The sequence below is a fragment of the Drosophila rhopaloa genome, unplaced genomic scaffold (genome assembly GCF_018152115.1).
Source record: "Drosophila rhopaloa isolate 14029-0021.01 unplaced genomic scaffold, ASM1815211v1 contig_2, whole genome shotgun sequence".
In the NCBI taxonomy this organism is placed as follows: domain Eukaryota; kingdom Metazoa; phylum Arthropoda; class Insecta; order Diptera; family Drosophilidae; genus Drosophila; species Drosophila rhopaloa.
The window spans coordinates 16,511,014-16,530,905 of record NW_025335083.1 but is presented as its reverse complement, the minus strand read 5'-3'; the positions used below and the strand labels follow the sequence as shown (position 1 = coordinate 16,530,905).

The 19,892-nt window shown below is 38.8% G+C and overlaps 5 protein-coding genes and 2 non-coding genes across 9 annotated transcripts; 2 read left to right on the top strand and 5 right to left on the bottom strand.

The window, feature by feature from the left end:
- The first annotated feature begins 1,184 nt into the window (after window positions 1-1,184).
- On the top strand, window positions 1,185-1,808 carry LOC108039727 (N-alpha-acetyltransferase 20). Of its 3 annotated transcripts, none has more exons than XM_017116816.2 (2): window positions 1,185-1,681; window positions 1,772-1,808. In XM_017116816.2, exons 1-2 carry the CDS (start codon window positions 1,227-1,229, stop codon window positions 1,782-1,784), a joined length of 468 nt encoding a protein of 155 aa, XP_016972305.2. In that variant the 5' UTR covers window positions 1,185-1,226; the 3' UTR covers window positions 1,785-1,808. The 3 variants fall into 3 exon arrangements, with proteins under 3 accessions (XP_016972305.2, XP_016972303.2, XP_016972304.2); XM_017116814.2 differs by having other exon boundaries at window positions 1,185-1,703; window positions 1,762-1,808; XM_017116815.2 differs by having other exon boundaries at window positions 1,185-1,808.
- Window positions 1,809-2,265: 457 nt separating this feature from the next.
- On the bottom strand, window positions 2,266-3,322 carry LOC108039726 (N-alpha-acetyltransferase 20). The gene has a single exon (XM_017116812.2). It carries the CDS (start codon window positions 3,266-3,268, stop codon window positions 2,654-2,656), a length of 615 nt encoding a protein of 204 aa, XP_016972301.2. The 5' UTR covers window positions 3,269-3,322; the 3' UTR covers window positions 2,266-2,653.
- Window positions 3,323-3,601: 279 nt separating this feature from the next.
- Window positions 3,602-9,341, bottom strand: LOC108039718 (transmembrane protease serine 9). Its single transcript, XM_017116805.2, has 5 exons — window positions 8,717-9,341; window positions 4,619-5,750; window positions 4,426-4,561; window positions 3,877-4,173; window positions 3,602-3,810 (listed from the first exon to the last, which is right to left on the bottom strand). The coding sequence occupies exons 1-5, from the start codon at window positions 8,919-8,921 to the stop codon at window positions 3,655-3,657; spliced, it is 1,926 nt and encodes a 641-aa protein (XP_016972294.2). The 5' UTR covers window positions 8,922-9,341; the 3' UTR covers window positions 3,602-3,654.
- Window positions 9,342-11,359: 2,018 nt separating this feature from the next.
- Window positions 11,360-15,442, bottom strand: LOC108039719. Its single transcript, XM_017116806.1, has 4 exons — window positions 14,847-15,442; window positions 12,024-12,440; window positions 11,809-11,958; window positions 11,360-11,747 (listed from the first exon to the last, which is right to left on the bottom strand). The coding sequence occupies exons 1-4, from the start codon at window positions 15,058-15,060 to the stop codon at window positions 11,596-11,598; spliced, it is 933 nt and encodes a 310-aa protein (XP_016972295.1). The 5' UTR covers window positions 15,061-15,442; the 3' UTR covers window positions 11,360-11,595.
- Window positions 15,443-17,054: 1,612 nt separating this feature from the next.
- LOC123037841 lies at window positions 17,055-17,172 on the bottom strand. Its single transcript, XR_006417648.1, has one exon. It is a non-coding gene; the product is annotated as a U5 spliceosomal RNA (small nuclear RNA).
- Window positions 17,173-17,439: 267 nt separating this feature from the next.
- On the top strand, window positions 17,440-17,635 carry LOC123037836. Its single transcript, XR_006417643.1, has one exon. It is a non-coding gene; the product is annotated as a U2 spliceosomal RNA (small nuclear RNA).
- Window positions 17,636-17,866: 231 nt separating this feature from the next.
- Window positions 17,867-19,491, bottom strand: LOC108039720. The gene is made up of 4 exons (XM_017116807.2): window positions 19,315-19,491; window positions 18,888-19,262; window positions 18,689-18,835; window positions 17,867-18,157 (listed from the first exon to the last, which is right to left on the bottom strand). The coding sequence occupies exons 1-4, from the start codon at window positions 19,394-19,396 to the stop codon at window positions 18,006-18,008; spliced, it is 756 nt and encodes a 251-aa protein (XP_016972296.1). The 5' UTR covers window positions 19,397-19,491; the 3' UTR covers window positions 17,867-18,005.
- Window positions 19,492-19,892: the final 401 nt, after the last annotated feature.

The following is a 19,892-nucleotide window of genomic DNA, read 5'->3' as shown; positions in this document are numbered from 1 at the left end:
TTACAACCAGGCCCGATCATCGTCGGGCAATGCGCAATGCACTCAGCACATTAAATAAATTATTGGAACTTCGATATTTCACACTAGACTGCTTTCAATATTTTGATCGCTAGCACATTGTTAATTCTCCAAAACGTTTTTCTGAATCTCTTGTGTATAAACAAATAAAAGCGTTTGCTGTATTAAAAATATTAGTAGTTTTCCTATGTTAAGTATTTTAAATTTTGTTGACATATAAATTGACTGGGTAAAAAGAAACAAAGATTTAATGTTAAGCAAATGTAGTAATTGTTATTATTAAAATGGAGTATTTTTGAAGTAATTAAAAAGCAATTTTCCAATGCGTTTGTTATCCAGACTATAAACCATTTTAAACTACAAGCAGCAAGTGATAAATTTATTAAGTGCCAAAACTCAAAACCCCATTCTAAGAGTTATATGAACATCAAAAAGAGTTGTTACCCCAGACAAATAGAATTCCGACAGAACGTGAATGATTCCATACGTTGTTCTGGCCGTGCTTTGTAGGCAAATGTGATGATAAATCATAATAAATCACACATGCTTGAAAAATAAATAATAGAAAAAGCCCGCTAAACAAACATCCAGTGTATATGTGTAAATGTTGAATATACATGAACCCTCAACAATGGAAAAAGAGCGATGCTGGGGAATTAGCAAATCATTTTTCCTCCGTCGGTTAGACGGTTTTTATATTTCGCGCTAGCATATTACATTTACAAGTTCTCCATCATTTTGACTGGACCACCTGTCCAGACAGAAGGAAAACATAACAAAGTTGGCTGATGCTCTCGATTATAAATAGATTTCTGCCTCCTTACCGAAATAATGTATGCTTACATATAAAAGTATACATATAAAGACAAATATCGGTTTGTACTTTTATTTATTTTTGTGCAAAATGCGCCATTAAATTGTATAAATAGATCTTTGAAAAGCGCACAGGGCGCTGAGTCAACGAGTGCCTCGAACATTAACCTCATTAGAAGAGGATCGAGAAATAATATTTGATTCTTGTGCGCAGAGGCTTTCGACTGTCCAACTTGATTGTGTTTATCGGGTGTGGTCTATAACCACCAACAACCCTGACAATGAACCGAGAAAATTAATGCTTTCTCATTTATTTGAAATCCAATAAAGTATGCTTAGTAATTGATTTTGACAAATGCTTGAATTAGAAAATTCAAGTGAAATTATATTCCCTAATGACTAGCTTTCGGGAGATGCGTTTCGATGATTTATTCAAAATTAATTCATTAGTTTTCGATGCCCACACCGAGGTTTATAGCTTGACTTTCTTTGTCAAGCATTTTCTGGAATTCCCAGGACTCACACAGATTGCCGAGGCTCCAGGTCCTGTCCGCAGAGGAATGGGATATATATTTGGATATCTGGATAAGCATAATAAAGAGCCCCATGGTCATGTGGCGTCATTGACTGTGTCTGATGAATATCGACGCCTTGGACTGGCCACCGCACTAATGGATTACTTTTTTCTCATATCGGACCTTAAAGGGGCTTCTTTCGTAAATCTCTATATGCGATCTAGCAATCATGCTGCCTATCAACTGTATTGCTCCCTGGGATATGCGCATTGCCGAACTATGCTGGACTACTATCCGGATCACCCGGAACCCGAGAATGCCTACGAGATGAGAAAGTACATACCCCGTTCTATGGAGGTTCGATAAGCAGGACTTCCGCGGTGATACCACCATGTGTTTTCAGTACAAATTTTAGTTTATTTCAGATTACACAGCTAATTAAAGAAATTCAATTGAGGTGAATTTTTGAACTAAAGATCAATTTCCGTTGACGCACAAAGTCTAACTATAGGTACGAAATCAGACAAATGTTTAAAAGGGTGGACCTTAGCGGTACGAAAATGGGACTTGGTATCTTTTATTATTCGTTGAACTTCCTTATTTTTCTGTTTAAATATACAGAATACTTCTAATGGAGTTTTTGGATATTAGGTATATGTAAATCAAAAAAAAAATTCTAAATGTAGCAATTTCTCTCAATAAACATTGGATACAAATTAATCACTTAAAAATAAAATTAAAATAACTTATATTTTAGAAGAATGTGGTCCACCCTAGTGTTCACGATGCATATATTTTCACCCAAACGCATTGATGTTCGTCTCCGTTGCCAAACAAATCCAATTGCAAATTTCCGTTTCGAGATGGTCAAGGCTTTCGTTGTTGTCTTTTTTATTAGCTACATTTTTCAAAGCAAACAAATTAGAATATATATATAAATATAAAGTGTAGTCTGGTCCGGGCATGTGTCTAAAACACACGCGCAATGATTTTCACAATTTGGCAATTTGCGCAACTTGAAACGCACAGCATTTAAAAATTCTGGTTCAATGTTGTCATATAAACAAATCTTGTTTCCATATGCTTTCTGACATAAATTTTCATTTTTTACTTTGAGCGATTTGTTCAATCTTTTAGTTGAATTTCTTTGGCCGAGTGCAATGAACTTTTTCTGGGTGTTCTTAAATGGTTTAATTTATATTTTTTTCTGCCAAACAGACCGAATAAAACCTCGTGGTTTTGCCGATTAAAGTCTAAATCCTCAGTGGGATATTAACCATAATTATGATTGGACTTCATATAGTTGATTATTCTAGCCATCTATCACCAATTAAAATGTCTTTAATTCCCAATAAATAGAGCATCAGCAGATAGTACAGCATATTGCCGAAGCTATAAACTTTGTTTATCAAAATCCCCTCCAGTGATTTCCTTTCCACATCGCGAGCCAGGGGCAGCCTCATATCATAACCATGATCGTTGGCATAAAACTGGGGCATCCAGCGATACTTTACGTATCCCAAGGACTCGTACAGACTGATGGCTTTTTCATTCTTCCCCCGCACAAATAAGTCCACATACCAGTCCCCTTTACGATCCATCATATCCCTAAGAGTAGTCAACAGACGAGTGGCCAGGCCCAGTTTTCGGTAATCGTGTGCCACGGCCAGGGCAGAGATGTGCCCATTACTCCAACTCTGATCCTTTCCATCGCCAATGCTTTCCTTCGCATCCACAATTCGTCTTCCCAGAATGAAGCCAATCAGACGACCGCCAGGCGCATCTACCGCAAGCACCAGTTCGGGATATTCCAATATCTTTGGCAGTAAAAATGGCAGGGAATAAACTTCCACCAAAGGATCCAACACAATGTGGTTAAACTTGAACAAATCTTCCAGAGCGAAAACTCTAGGGGAAGTCATTGTTTCAATTTATTTTTGCTTGAAAGCCAGTTCTTTTTTCAGTAATATGATGTATGTTCGCCTACTTGGGTAAATGTTTACTACGTTATTGGCAGTTGTATATTTTGAATTGGAAATAACATTTTCATAATGAGCTTCTGGGATTTCTTTTGATTAAGAAAATTAAATCATTGGTGGTTGAGAAAAATAATCAATAGATAAAGAGCAATGCCTATTTATCGTCCCCTCAATGAATCACAACAAATAAACTCAAAAGATAGCTTGATAAACAAGGCATACTTTTAGGCATTTTTCAAAGGTGTACATTTATAATGGTTTTGTCATTTTATTAAATCGTTCGCTCTTATATTGCTTTATCACGTCTTAGACTAATCGGAATCCTATGTTTACTTGATATTCTTGTAGATCCAAGGCAGCAGCGAAGTGACACGAGTATACACACCAGGATATTGACCCTTGCCGCAGCCAATGCCCCAGGATACGATTCCCACCTGAGTGTATCGTCCGCCATCGTTGATAATCATAGGGCCGCCAGAATCACCCTTTATATGAAACCAACAGGAAAATATTAATATAAATTTAAATATCTTTAAAGGGTTATCACTTACACTGCAGGAATCCTTGGCCGCCTGACCAGCGCATATCATGGACTCAATGATACCGCCCGGCGCTGCTCGTCCGTATTTCCTAGCACACTCGGCATTCGCCCAGATGGGAATGTCCACCTTCTGCAGAATGGAGGGTTGAGGTCCGTTCTCCCGCAGACTGCCCCATCCGGCCACTGTGGCCACCTGTCCACTGTAGGAGCGGGATTGCTGCGAGGGCGAGGTGGGCAGGCAAATGGGTTGGATCTCACGGGTGAAGGGCACCGGTTCACTCAGTGTGAGTATGGCAACGTCGTTGTGCTAGAAAGAAAATGAATTTATTATTTAAAAAACAATTTTTTATAATGTCTATGTGGTAATCAATACTAAACATGGTAATAAGAAATAGTAAAGGTAAACAAATTTATTGAAAGTTTAAAATGACTACAAAATATGTTCTCTTTGGTTAATTCTTTCTTTGTGTAATTTAGGAACCCCGTTGCCAATTTTTTTAAATTAACTTGGATTTTAAAAAACAATGAGATTGTTCCAATTAAAAATGTGTGCTCTTACCAGGGTGCTAAATTCGAATCCTTTGTGACGCACCAGCCGCTTAATCCTGCGCGACACATGTTGCACCTCAAAATCAGTGCCTATATTGTAGTCACCCAGATGGGCAGTCAAGGCCGCCACATCCCACGAAGTCATGCTGGAATTATAACAAAATGTATAACAAATTAAGACACAAAAGGTTTTCCTATTTTACCGTGCCACACAATGAGCTGCGGTGAGGATGTGACTGTTGGTGATGAGACTGCCGCCGCAGAACTGCTTTCCCGACTTGAAGAGCACCGCTATCCAGGGGAACTCGTGCGGACTGGCGTTGATGCCACCCACAATCCGCTCCTGATCGGGCGTCACAGGATTCTTGTTGCCGCACTGCAGAGGGAGTCCTTCCGGACTACTTCCGCTCGCAGGACGCCTCGTCGTAGTTGTGGTTGCGGCAACCGTGGGATAACTGGGATAAGTGGGACGCCTGGTGGTGGTGGGTCTGGCGATGATGGTGGGTCGTGGAGTGGTCCGCTTCGTACTCGGAACTCCGGCGGCGGTGGGGTGCGTGGGATAATGGTGGTTCGGTGGATGGGTGGGAAGCGGTGGTGGCCAGCCGCCCGTTGTGGGTGGATGCGTGGGCAGTGCCGGTGGCCACTGGGCCACTCCGCCGGCAAAGGATCCAAATGGCCACTGGTAGGGGTAAATGGTGGAGGCTGGCTGGGCGGGAATAGGCTGCACCACCGGCTCCTCCACGGGTTCCGCTTCGGGTTGGGCATCCACTTCTGGAGGAGCATTACCCTCGATAGTGTTGACGTCCTGGAAGTCTGGAATGTCCTCCACACTATTCACATTGTCGATTGGGTCCTCCGGTCGAGGATTATCCACGGGCTGTTCAGCATCCCCCTCCACTTCAGGATTCACATCCACCCTATCCTCCTCATCTGCTGCCACTGAAGGCTTCTCCGTAGTCGTGGTCGTGGTTGTGCCCGGCAGTGGAAAGACTCCAAAAGTATTGGCATCGATGTCCGTGCAGCAAATTCCATTATTCACTCTGCCCAGCAGATCGAAGAAGTTGCACATGTTGCCATTCAGGCCGAGTCCATTGGTCTGTGGCCACTGGCGCAAGGTGAAGATGGATAGTTGCCGGGCCACCCTGTAATACTGCCGACATCCATCGATGCGGACACACACACCCGGTTGGCCAAGGGATGTGAGGCACTTGGATCCCTCGCCAGGACCCCAGCCACCTGGAACACCGGAGCCACCAAGTCCTCCTTGCCACAGAAAAATACTCGGATCGAAGAAGAACTGACGTCGCTGGCGACTCAGATTTTGCGAAGAGGAATCTGCAGATTAGAAAGAAGTAACAAAAATTCATTCTAAAGGATTACGTTTAGCAGAATTTTCAGTTTAAATGGGAAAAAAATATTTCCAATATTTAATATAAATTAATAGCTTATTAAAATAAATATGAAATAACAACCATTTGATTTTGTAGTTTCTAGTTTAATAATTGGAAATGTATACAGGTAATTTAACTATTTACTTAACATTCTATTATAATATATTTTATAAAAGAAATTTATAAAATGATTTATTATTTACCAAAAATAGGCCAAAACTTAAAAATAAATAGTGAAAATGGATGTGCCTGTTGGGAAGCCGTTGATCTTTTCTAGTGGCACTCAAGATCAGAGTTTGTTGACCTCTGGAAAGATCTGAGCTACATACGCAATTGTCTAGCCAAAACTGTGGTACTTTACAACCCATTTTTTTGGCCAATCTGTTGCGCTATTGACAAAGCACCCAAATAACAAAAAAAAAAAAAAAAGAGTGGAGAAAAGACCAAGCCAATATTTGCTTAACATTCGTTCACGTTTCGAGTTTCGGGTCCACGCTTCTCCGCCAGTCGAGAGTGATTACTCAATATTTTGACATATTTCGTTGCCCAGAATATTGACAATAAACTTAAGCTTTTTCCACACGGAATGACAATTGCTGTGCCATTTCAGAGATGCTGGACTTGGACTTGCCCCCCACTGCGGCAACTTTCTACTGTCAATTGTCATATATTTGTCATGTCCATTGGCAGCTTCTTAAAATTGGTCTAGGCTTTTGTTTAGCTCGCCGACTCTATTTGGACTTTTTTTTTGATGTGACGGTTGTTGTTGCTATTTAGCATGAATTTGCCATATTTTTAATTTATTACTCATGTTTTGGTCTGCTTTTGGCCCACATATATAGTCGAATGGCTGGGCAGCGCATAAAATTTGACTAAATAAGCAATTTGTGCCGTTTAACTCGAAGTTATTATTCTTAACGAGCTGTTTGCTTTTGTGCCGATTAATTTAAACGAGCTTATTGACAGTCGGAAACTTAAATGTCTTCGATGAGGTGCAAGTTTTATGGACTCTAAATCGATCATTAAAGCGATTTTCAGAAGAAGTTGGAACCGCGAGTCTTACTAATCTGCACGTGGTTTTCTTTCACCGACACAACTCGTAATGAAGAATACGTTCAGGGCGTGCTACGAATCGGTAATGAATATGCATGATTTTTGGTTTAAGTTTTCATTTTACAAAGTAAGACTTACACCCAACGAAAATTGTTAATCACCTTGTGACTCACTTAACTGGAATTATAAACCGAAATGTATGTAAGTGTGGATTCCCAAAGAAAGTCATTGAAATATTACTCATTTGCCCCAAATAATGTCTTAAATTGGTGCTTTTATGCTTATTGCTTCTGGGACATTATTTTGATTCTTTTTAAATTGTTATGACAAGCTGTCAGTCGAAAATCAGCGCAACAAATTCCCCTTGATTGATCGTTGATCCTGCTTGGAATTCGACACACTTCGCACGACATACAAATTTATAAATACAAAAAATGTTTTTAAGTAAAAAATGGTTTATAAAAATATTTTAGATATTTAATGAATAATACAAGTAAATCTATTTTTTCTTGGAAGCTCTCATTCCTCTATAAGTCCTGGAAACACACCCATTCCAAGATGGAACTTGTTTTTTTTCGCCAAGAGCAAAGCGTTTATTAAGAATCAGGGGCAAGTTACAAGTTCAAGGTCTGAAGACCGTTACAAACTCAAATTTAAATGCCAACGCAGGATCACACAGATCTCAAGTTGGAGGTCTACTTTATGGTGGCATTTAAATTTTATATGACCAACGGTCATATAAATGATATTTATCGTGATTACGATTGCAAGCGTTGTTAACAGCGATCGAGCAAAGTGGACAAAATGCAAATAAAAATTAATTTTTAATGAATATGGCCTGTGAAATCTGCGAAAGGTGTCGGCTTATTGTCTTATACACGGTGTCTGTTTATGACCCAATCTGCAAGGCATCCCAAATTAATAGGCTTATGTCGTCGCCTGAAAAGACATCACCACCGATCACGCCTCTCCATCAAAAGTGCTGCCTAATTGTCTAATTGTTTGGCCATAAATAAGAGAGAATAGATTGGCGGGGACATTGACAGGCGACAGAACACGATCGAAAAGCGATGAAGTTGATCTGAAAGTTCACGCCTACATGAGTTCTCTTTTTTTGCGCTAGTACGCTTTCTATATCTGGCTCAAAGGGCCGGGCCTAACAACAAGCCATCGAGGCTGTAAGGTAAACAATGTTGGAAACACTCGCAGAACACAATTTCGCATTTTCCCTCTGCTGCTATAAACGATTTATAGATTTTTGAAGGTCAAACAAGCAATGCTTGGTGCGTGCGATGCATAAATTCTACTGTCGAATCAGAAAAATGGTATTTCGATGTCGTTGAACTTAAATTTATATTAGTGACGTATAAAGAAGACGAGCTATTGATAGTGCTGATATATCTATTATTCAGAAGTATTTTTTTTAACTTTAAGTTTAATTTAATATTATAACGATGGGAAATAGTCAAAAGTTTAGTTGTATCATAAAACTTGTTGCAACAAATTTATTATAACGTAATAATAAAACAATAATTAGTCACTTTTTTAATCTTGTATTCTTAATCAAAAAAGGAATGTTTTTTTCACATATTTATAGCCACATAAAAATGAAAAATGTGTCTTTTGTCAAAATCGAATTTTAACGATTTACTTAGACAAATTTTAAGGTTGTTAAAGGTTTTTTATAAGATTTCCAAAGAAATCTGATCATATAAAAATACTCTTAGGTATTATTAGAAATATTTTCATCTGAATATTTTCAAAGTTCGTGCCTTAAGTCTTTCGAAACAAACCAAACATATTTTTTTTCACAGAGAGCTTGTAGTTTTTGTACATGCGTCCAATCACTTCACTTACCGTCCACAGCTACATTTAAGTTTTCATCAGCCGTGGAATTGGCTTTTAAAAATCCTGCCTCGGGTGCCGCATTTATTTCACCATTTTGCCACACAGGAACTGGAGCTCCAGCCCCTCCCGAAATGGATGGGATATCTGCTCCCGAGATTATTTTAAAATGCAACAAATGCACACAAAGTAATAAAACTGGCAAAAATGCAAACATTTTGATATTTGTTGCCTTCGCTGCGGTGATATCTTCCCAATTTGTTTTCGTTTTGAACGGGGCAGACCATATATAAATTGGCTGTGCTAAACAGTATAAAGAACCGCCACCACGAATCGCGACTCAATGTATATCTCTTCGAATGCCAGGCACGTTGCCCCGATGGCATTCACCTGACCACGACTACGATCGCGAAGACGAAGACGAAGTTCTCGGACTTGGACTTGGACTTGCTCTGGATGTCGGAACTCGGGAGTCGATTCTCGGGATCGTGCGTTAGACGGACAGGACCGTCTGTTTGGCTGGGAGGTCCGATCGCTTCTGAGCCAACGGAGGTTCTGGGGTTTGGTTAACAGCTCCGTTGGCCAAACGTCGACGGCAGCAGAGCCGGCGACAGCGACGCCGGCAGCAATGTTGTGGCCGGGGCAGCCGAAATGTCAATTATGAACGCGTTTCGATCGCCGGATCTCTTTTGGCCAACTTATTGGGCCGCCTTCTAATGCACACGCGATGCTAGCGATACGTCCAAACTAGTTCCAGCAACGCCTCCGTTTCCATTGCCCACCAGGCAGCCAAACATCCAGACAGCCAGCCGGCAGAGTCCTCCTCTAACCAGAATCCGATCCGGAACACGCACCAACTCAGACTGAAAATCGCGGGCAACTCGCAGCAGCCGCCGGGAAGTTGTGCGACTGCATACTAATAAAAGAAAAATCCAGCTGCGGTTGCATCTTCTTATTCTGGCCCAGTTGGCTATTATTATGCACTTAGAAAAATTCAGGAAATACCTTTTAAACAATCCATTCGAACAATAATGATAAAAAGAATATCAAAGTATTAAATAGTTATTGTTATTTTCAATACACTTAAAGTAAGCACAAGTATTATCATATGGAAAACTTCCATTAAACATACCTTCTTGAAAGTCCAAAATTTTTTTATTATGTATAATATTTTATATTTTGAGCATTTACTAACATAAATATTGTTATTTGGAAGATCGATAGATGAGAACCATTTCATTTGCACTTATAACATTATCAGCATGATCTCAATTTGTTTTATATAAAGTCAACACAAATGTCATCTGCAAGATTATAAAATAACTTATAATAACCAATTTTTTTCCCTTACCCTTTTAATCTTTCACTGTACGACAAGATAGAATTTCCATTTAAATTCCATGGTGCACATTGCATTTGGTACTTCATTTTCCACTTGACCAGTTGAAGTGGACCCGTTTGAATTCATCGTCTGATGCAAGTGTTTTTAATAAATAATATGCAAAGTTTACTACATCTGGTGTGGCGAGCAATGAACTGGCGACAGGAACAACACCTCTTGACTCAGGATTCAATTAAAAACGACAATAATCAGGGCTCTGTTCCAATCGCATTATCCACGCTGAGTTCAGGCGGCGCCTTGGGTGTTAGAAATAACACAAATTAAGTCAATTGTTTCCTGAGAATCGGTCAGATCATTTCAAGAACAGCACTCGATTCCCGTCCCACTTGTTGATCGATGGAAAGTTAAATGTCACGGCCTGGACCTTTTGCGGGATAATTGTATTTCAATATTTTGCCAACTAATTGTCTGTAATTGGGAGCCTTGGGGCATATTCGCCCCTTTGATTGATCGACAAGTGGGAGTGTTGAATATTGTTTTTGAAAAGCGCTCCAGTGGGATTGGTATCGATCGAGTTTGCAGTTCTCAGCATCTTCAAGCTCATTCAGTTTGCGAGTCAATTGGATGTTCTGACAAGGGACTTTTGCCCACTCAGTGTTTAGTGAACCACTTGAAAACTGGAACCGTTGAAATATTTATTTATAGGACGATTAGCTTGTTCTATTCATTTTTTGCTATAGATTCATACAGTTGAATTACATTTTAACTTAGAACTGTGAATGTCACCTTAATATTTTAACTTTGTGAAGGTGTAAAAATATCTAAGAAAATGTTTATGTTTTAATGTAAAAAAAAAGACCTTTCGAGTCCTGTGGACCTTATACAGCCAAAAAACTAATAAATTTTGTCTTTACATTGATGATCTTTTTGAAAAAATTAATTTGTTTACCTTTGAACGCCAATTGAATGGAAATTTTATAACGAATTCAATAAGGAATGACATTCCAACCATTGACCATAATTGATCACAAAATAAGTAGATTTTTCCAAATTTTGGATATAAGAAATATTGATTTTTAAATATTTTTTTGTTATAACTTTTATGGAATAAAAACATGAGAATTAACCTTGAACAAAATTACGATATTTATAACCAGATCAAATCGTAAGATACATAAATTTTACCTGTCAGATTTTACATGACATATACATTACATGACATGCGATCATCTAAAAGAGCATACTTTTGGGACCCATAGTCGAAAGTGATAAACCTTAGTCTGCATTAAATATAAAACACATTTGAATAAATATAAACTTTTTGAAAATAGCGTTTATTTTAAAATTTTCACATAGTTTCTCTTATTGTTCAGATTGGATGACATAAATAAATACAAATTGGTTATGTTGAAAATCATTCCGAATGATTGCCAAATCGTTTGTGCATAGAAAATTATTTGGAAACAGCGCTTAAGGTATAATTGTAATTGTACACATTAGGCTAAAACTAACTAGGAGCTAAGTGTTCCTTGAGAATAGGTTTAGTGCATCATTGAACCAGGAATTTCTCGATGGGAACCTTGGCGAAGAACTCGTTGATATGCGCAATTAAAATGGGAGCCCATTGTTCGCGGGTGGCGGGAATTCCAACGCGAGTAATCTCCGGCAGATTCTCATTTACCAGATTGAGAATCATGGCATCTAGAGTGGAAGAAAAGTGCATCAGAAATAAGATAATTTATATGGGGACTTGGTAGCTTACTCAGGTTGCGATCGGAGAAGATCCCATTGGCCACCACCTTGGCATCACCGATATTGACATTGGCATTCAGGCGATGTAAACTGAGACGCCTCTGACCGCTGGGCAGCTGTTCGATGTGGCCATCGGTCAGAATGGTGGCCTTGATGTTGTCTGGGGATTGTAAAAGTGTCAGGCATCTGTCGCACTAATTATTCCCAGCAAAAGCCACTACTCACCAATGGTGATGTTGAAGGGTCCCTTGGGCACCAGACGCAGTCCCCCGAACTTTACGTCTGCCTTAAAGTGTCCGCCTGCCTTTAATTGCGGCAACTCAACGCCCAACTTAATGATGAAGTCGCTATCCGTGAAATTGGCAGCCACACTGTTAACCTGCAGCTGGCTGATCCCGTAGATCTCCATGTTCTTGATCAGGAGTCCTCCTTGGATGCCATCGTTGGTGTACCGGAAGATGCCCCTCTTGTAGAAGTACGGATCGATCGAGTCCATATTGAACTCCGGCACTCCCTGGTACCTCAACTTGGGGGCAAATGTCTGAATCAAGCCGCGTATGCATTCGTTGAGCTCCGGTGAGCTGAGACTACAGGGTGTCACCTCATTCGAGCCACCGGACAAAACGGCTGGCGGTGGTGCAACTGAAAGGCGAAAGTTATGGAAGGTTAGTTCACAGGTCGGTTAAGTCATGGCTAGCCTCATGATTTGAGTTCGTCGAGGCATGGCATAGCATAGCGCCTGACCAAGGGAAGATTATAACTATTATATTTATTTCATTTTCGGTATTTGTGCCAGCCAACCAGGCATGACGAAGTTCACGTGTCCCTGTCACCACGTGTCTTCTGTCACATTCGAATGAAGTCTGTGTCAGGGTGATGCCTGACTAGGTATTGGGTAGTTTTCCTTGCAAATAAATTAATAAACTTCAATAAAAGCGTTATTAAAATTAAAATCAATACATTATAATTGCAATAATGTTTAAAGTCATTAATTTTAAAATATTTATTTAGCACATTTTCTTACAACAATCCCTAAGAACGTAATATCGATAAAACTTTTAATTGTACCCTTTACCAACCAATTAAATTAGTAAGGAGAAACCAAAGGACAATAAGAAATAATTGTTAAATATTATTAAATGTATATGCAAAATAACTTTTTACTATAAGAAACATTTGTACAATCAAATGAAATTTTAATCTGGATTACTTCGTGTTTATGGAAGCTATAAAGTTTCTTCTTTTTAAAATGATATTTAGTCACGCCACTAATTGTTTTTATCTTCTCCTTCTAATGACAAGCGGAAAGCAATTATTTTAATGTTCCTTGCCAAGGCAATCCAAAAATTAAAAGATATGAAAACGAATTTAAGTCTTGTAATTAAGCGTTTGAAGAATGAGCTAAACTTTGGTAAATGCAAAGGCGAATTACGCACGTGAACAGCTCCTATTAAGTCATTTGGCTTGAGTGCCCAAATTTGTTTCCCACTGTTTTGTTTTACATTTTTCCTTTTGTTTCCACCGACAAGTTCAATGTCAAAGGTGAGCCGCACCGCATGTTATAATGGCATGAAGCAAATCAGCACTAAAAATGTCAAAACTGAGAGGTGACAGAAAAGGGTTGGGTCGAAGTGAAGTTCGTTGCCTAAGTCCTTTGTTTGCACAAGCAAATGTAAATATGTTTCTGCTCGCACTGTGTTTAGTACTTGTTGTTGACGGTTTTCTTTGCGCAATTAGAGCCAAGTTACAATTGCAGCTTTCAGTTTGGCACAAGCCCAGCAGCGCCGCTTACGCATTGATGTAGGTCAGTTTTTCAGCTTTTCGCTTTATGTCAGCTTGGCAGTAGTCTTGGTAGTCGGTAGTCTTGGTAGCGACAGCAGCCGGTTTCGGATCCGATTTAAGCCTCGTTGTTGGTTTTGTTGACGCTGAACTCTTTTCGCAAGAGCGCAAACAACACACCGATAAATAAAGCACACACACTGGCCAACACCTCGTGGTTGATTATATTAATGTAATTGGCAATATTTCAAAGTGATGTCGAGGCTCGGATTATCTCTTGTGTTTATTCTGCATTTATTACTTGCTCCGACTTGCGTCATAATTTCTATTTACCCCGAGGTTTGCGTATCGGCGCTGCTTTATAACTTTTACCCGAAACGATGTGTAAGTGTGTCAAGTTCAAGTGGCACAGGCGATGACTTGCTTGTCGCTTTTTTTTTACATATTCCACTTGCCATTTCAAAAGCGTTAAAAAACCAAATAAATAAAAAGATTTAACTGCAAATACACTTGCTAATTTCTATTGCAATTTAATTTTCTATAGCACGGACTTTGCTCTTAACAAATCCCATTAAAAAGTACTCTTTTACGATTGCAGTTTCTCAGTATTTTTCCCAATTTTGTTTGTTTCTGAAGGTTACAGGCCTATAAAAGCGGTGTTAAGTGTATGCATAATACACGTAAACATTTTCAAGAAGTTTACAATGAGTAACCAGGGAGATTGGCATGGAAGTCACAGCGGACAAGGCCTGTGCTGAATTTAAACGAAGAAATCAAATTGTTGGTATATACGTACACGTTTTGTGGTTGAAAACAGGAAGTTAGAAGTCTGTGTCCAATAAAATTCAGAACTTTGGTGGATAAAATGTCCGATACAGTAAATTTCCAAGCAATGAATATTTTACAATGTCTAGTGAGCCATAAAAATACATATCCTTTACGTTAACATTTTTTTCATATTGATATTTTTGTTTTATCGACCAAAGTCTAGTTATAATTGGACGAATAAATCTGACAAAACAAAATTGTAAAAATAAATTATAGAATAATAATTCATGCAAATTAAATCTGCTTTTTTTGTTTGAATAGCGCACACCCTGAATTTTTGTTTGCACTTTTCAGCCTCAACCTGGCAAACAAAAGACTTAGGCAACAAACTTCTTATCTTATGCTGATTTAATTACGTCTATATGCTTTTGGGGGCGTGGGCTGGGAGTGACATTTAGTTTGAATATCAAGTTCTTGTCTTGGTTGCATAAGCCAGCCTACCTGCATCGCCGAAATCGATTGACCCTGCGGGCAAAGCCAGCTCGCTGGCGGAAAAGCTGGCAGGCTCCGCCACGACGTACTCCTCGCCCGGATTGGAATTCGGATTGGGATCGCTGCTGAAGACACTGGGTGCGGAGGTGGGCAGCGTGGCCGCATAGCCACTTCCGAGTGCCAAGGCGGCCAAAATAGTGAGCGAGATGCAAAGCGATTGCATTTTCGGGCTGGCTTTTTGGATTTCCTGTGCACAATGGGCCGATGCAGATGCAAACTCGTTTTAATGTAATTGGACTGGACTCTATTTTCGACTATTTTCGTGTGACTTGATTTAACACACGAATACAGTCCAGACGGTAATTTGGTTGTCTCCGATTTTCCTTTTTTATTTGCGTAATTTTTTGCAAACCGGCTTCACTTTTATTTCTTCACGAGTGCTTTTTACAGTTGCTTTTTTGTTAGCTTTTCGGTTTTCTCGGTTAACTGCAATTGTTGCTGCAATTGCTGCACACACGGACACAGAGATGCACACAATCTCAGTCAGCTAATTGCCAAACTTATCCGCAAAAAGTGGGCAAACGAATTTTTTGAGTTGACGCCGCGATGCTAGCAAATCTTGAAATGAGCGCTGCATAAAACTTACGTTTATTTATAGTTTTCGAGCTGTCCGATTTTAGTGCTCGTTCAAAAGTTTTTCCATGCCGCTGCCGAAGCCCGAGCAAACAACAACAACATTTAACTAAAGGCCCCAACAAAATCGGTCGTTTCGAAGGCTTTAGGCCGACACAGCCGAAGTTAAAGCCGAACTCGAAAGCTTATCTTGCCAAAAAAAAAGCTTATTCAGGAGAAGCACTGTACTGCAGTTTGAGAGCCACAAGTACAAGCATGTTTATCTTTTGAAGTGTTAGATATTTATTAATTTATCTTTTCAAAATCTTTTGATTACAAGAAGTCTGTCACAATTAGCTTTTAAATAAAAATACAGAGAAAGATGGAGTCTTTTTTTTGGGCTTAAGATATCCGTTACTCAGCTAACAAATTTTAAGTCATTGGAAACTTAAAAATAACTAATCTTTAAATAACTATCTTTAGAGAGTCAAACCACAAGTCTTTAGAGGTATGCCACTTTGGAATCGGTTTAAGTTTGGTAAAGTTATGGGCTATAGAAGTCCAATTTTGAGTCACTCAATCACAAGACATCGGAAAATTAGAAATAACTAACATGAAAATGGGTCAAATTGATCAACGTTAAATTGAAAAATTTTAATGCAGATTTTTAGAGAATCAAACCACAAGCCTTTGGAGGTACGTCAGATTGAAATCGCTTTAAATTTGGACTCTGGAAGTTCAATTGTCGGTCACCTTTTTACAAGACATCGGAAACTTGGAAATAACTTACATGTAAATGGGTTATTATTAACTATGAATTCACTTGGACCATCGTCGGTATAGGCAAATTCCTAGTCATATAATATATTTACATCCGTCGGCTGATTGATCCCACAACTCTGTCAAACTGAGCCAACAATGAGGAAACTGACAGGGCATTTTACCATTCCACAGTGACCAATCCCAGTTTTCAGTCAAAGTGCAAGGCACGTTTTCAGCTTGAGACGCACTGTGGCAGTGAAGTGAAGCCCTCCGAGTGCTCATGTAAAATGTGGGTCAGTTATAAATCTTTGCGGCTCTTTATGCCACATAAAATTATTCATGAACCTGTGACTTTGTGGGTGTACATCGATGTTCAAGGTTGTCTGGTACGTGACATCTTCGAAAATTTTACTGACCAAGTAAAAGGCTTTGGTGCAACAAATTAATGTTTAAACTTAGCAATAATTAAACTTATTCTACGGAAGCAATTCTATCTCTTTGCTCAAATTCTCAGCCAAATGTATATAATTAAGTAGCTAAAAATACTTATTTAATATGATGAGCCTGTCTTCGGACAAGCGATAGTCGCGTGTTTATTTTGTTTGGATATTGTTTCCATAGCGCTACTGTTTTGCATGCCCAGCACGGAACAGTCCAGTCACCAAAGGCATTAAGAATATATAATTAACTGCAATATAATCGACTGATTTATGGCATACTTAGCGCCGTCCACGGTTCAAACTAAAGTCAAGTGTAATTTCATCACTTTTATGATAACCTGAGAGTGATGAATATTTGTTCAGTGAATCTTGTAAATATTGTATTTATTTCTTATGGCCCTGCAACCAAGGTCGCTAGGCACTACAAAAATTATTTTAGACTCATTAGAGTGTTCCTCTCCACGGAAATCTTTAGTAAAAGGCGAAAGATTTATTCGACAATTGAAGAGAAACCAGAGTAACTTTTCCGAGCAAACCATCTACTCTACCATTCAATACACACTAGAACTAGTTGAGAATCATAACACTCTCTCTTCTACTTATACCACCCCTAAAACATTCTCTCAATCGCGAACCTGAGATTACCTGAAATAAATAAAATGAATTGAGAGCTCAACCCCTAAAATAGGCAATACAAATTTGGATTTCTCCCTACTTTCACATTTACAATTCCCAACAGGTTCTAGTAGTTACCTCATGGAGAGACTTTTCACTAACGTGTTCTAGTTATCGCTTCTCGGCCTTATGGCTAAGATCAAAGTGTAGTATCTGTTCTTATCAGCTTAACATCTGATAGTTCCTCCATTGGAGGACAACAAATGTTAAACTGATTTTTGGAATCAGACGGAGTGCTAGGGGCTTGCTCCACCTCTGTCGCGGGTTGGCCCGGTATTGCAGTACCGCCGGGATTTCGGCCCAACTGAATAATAAATTTCCCACACAATTCAAGTTCAGAGATAGTCGCGCTTGAGTGTTGCTCAATTTCACTGTCTGTAGTTACTATTCCATAGCATCAAGGTCAAATATCGGTGTGCACTTCATACCCATTAGGGCTTTAGTCATTAATTCACATAGCGGGCATCATTTTCAAAAAAAAATGTGTATTACATTTGCATTTAACTAGGGCATGAAAAATCCAATAAAACTTGCATTTCATTTCCAATTAATCCCATTAAGAGGGCCAGTCAAATGGCGCCTAGAATAAATGTTTATTAATATAAACAAATATTATCATTTAATAGCAAGAAATGCAACAATCTATGTTCCATTAACCAATCATCACACGTTTATTTATCTACTCCTTGATAAACTGGTCGATGGGAACCAGTTCAAAAGCTTCGTTGAACATTCGTAACATAAGGGGTTGCCAATACTGTCGGGTCTCGGGCAACATGATGCCGTAGATATCGCGCCAATACTGATTTGCCACATCCAAAGCAATTTTATCTGTAATGAAAAGCAGTTATAAGCTTTGATCTGTGTGTCGATTAACTAAAAAACTATAGTTGTTAGTTGTTTGCCTTTAAAACAATTGATTTTCAATCAATTCATTCTGCGTCACAGATTACGCCGCAAATTATTTTAATTATTTGCAAATCGATTATTTGAATAAATGTCGCTTTTAATTGGAACCACATTACCTATTAGGAACCCATACAAAAGTATGGTCATTTATTTTTATTTACCTTTATAAACGCAAAAGTCTCAAAACCAATAAATAACTCATTAAATTTTAGATATCGTATTAGAACATACACTTAATTATTGAAAAGTAAGATTAATTATACAAGTATATTAAATGGACTTGTTGTTATGATATTTGTTTCTTCATATTCCCACTTTAAAGACTTTGTCAAGCTATTTTTAAACAGTAAAAATAAAAAAATCTTCAAAAATATTTTACTGTAATCTTTGCGTGATATTTAGTAAAATGTTGTTGAGTAACTGACTAAACTTAAATAAAATCTTTAAACTCACCCAGTTCTGGATCTGCAAATATTCCATTGGCCTTGATTTTCAAATCTCTAATCTTTGGCTTTGAATCGATATTCTTGAGGCGGAAATAACGATGGCCATCCTTTTCGTAGATTTCGCCATCAGTGAGCGTAGTTGCCTCCACGTCGACTGTAAAAATAATGATAAGCTAAAAGCCGAAAAGTCAAATCAATATACTCACATAGCGTTACGTTGAAATCTCCTTTGGGTTTTAGTTGCAGCTGATTTACTACCAAATCGGCCTTGTAGCTGCCAACAATGTTCAACATGGGCATTTGGGTGACGAAACGCAGTTTGACCTTATCGCCGTTTACTTTGACGGACACTTCTTTCGCACGATTGGATGAGAATCCATGGATCCTGGCATTCCGCATTGTGATCCGGCCATTTACAGTGCCACTGGAGTACTGGAAACTAGTGCGGTTGAGGATCAAAGGTTCGTAGGGCTCGATCTTCAGCTCGGGATTGCCATTCTTGAGACGGGGCGTCAGCGTATTGAATATCTCCTTGACGCACTCCCCCAGCTGATCCTCATCCGTCGAGCACTTCGGCAAGTCTTCAAGGTTAGATGTTAGAGAAATTCAATTGGAACAATGTATAATACATACCAGCAAAGAATTTGGAGTCAACAGGGGCTGAATTGACTCCCAAGGCCAAAAGGCACAGGCAAAATCCAACTATGTAATGCATTCCGTGGGCTATACTATACTACCAAACTATATCCTTTTTTGGATGGGCTCCGACCGCTTTCAACCTGCTGCTAGAACGTTAAACAACAACTAAGCTCCCAGATTTCAAGTCAAGCTATTTTATTCTCTAAAAAAATAGCACACCGCTGCACAATGCAAGTCAGAGACTAGCTAAGTACATTTAACTTTTAAATCAGCAAAACACTAGCCGACAAACAGCTAGACTTTGACTGAACGTATAACCGGCTCCGTCTATCTGATTTATAATGTCGTATTATTAAATGGAAAAATATATTGAAGGTATGATAGTTAATGGCAGCGATGATTTGCCATAAATTCTTTTAATAATTAGCCAGTACGTATACTAATTATGGGCTGTTTTTTGGCTACTCAGTGGTTGGAACAATGCCAATGTCAAAGGGCTGGCAAATCGAGCTTAAAGAGACAAACTTGTATGTTAGTCATAAGTATTTTGAACTTTAGACGTAAATAATCTA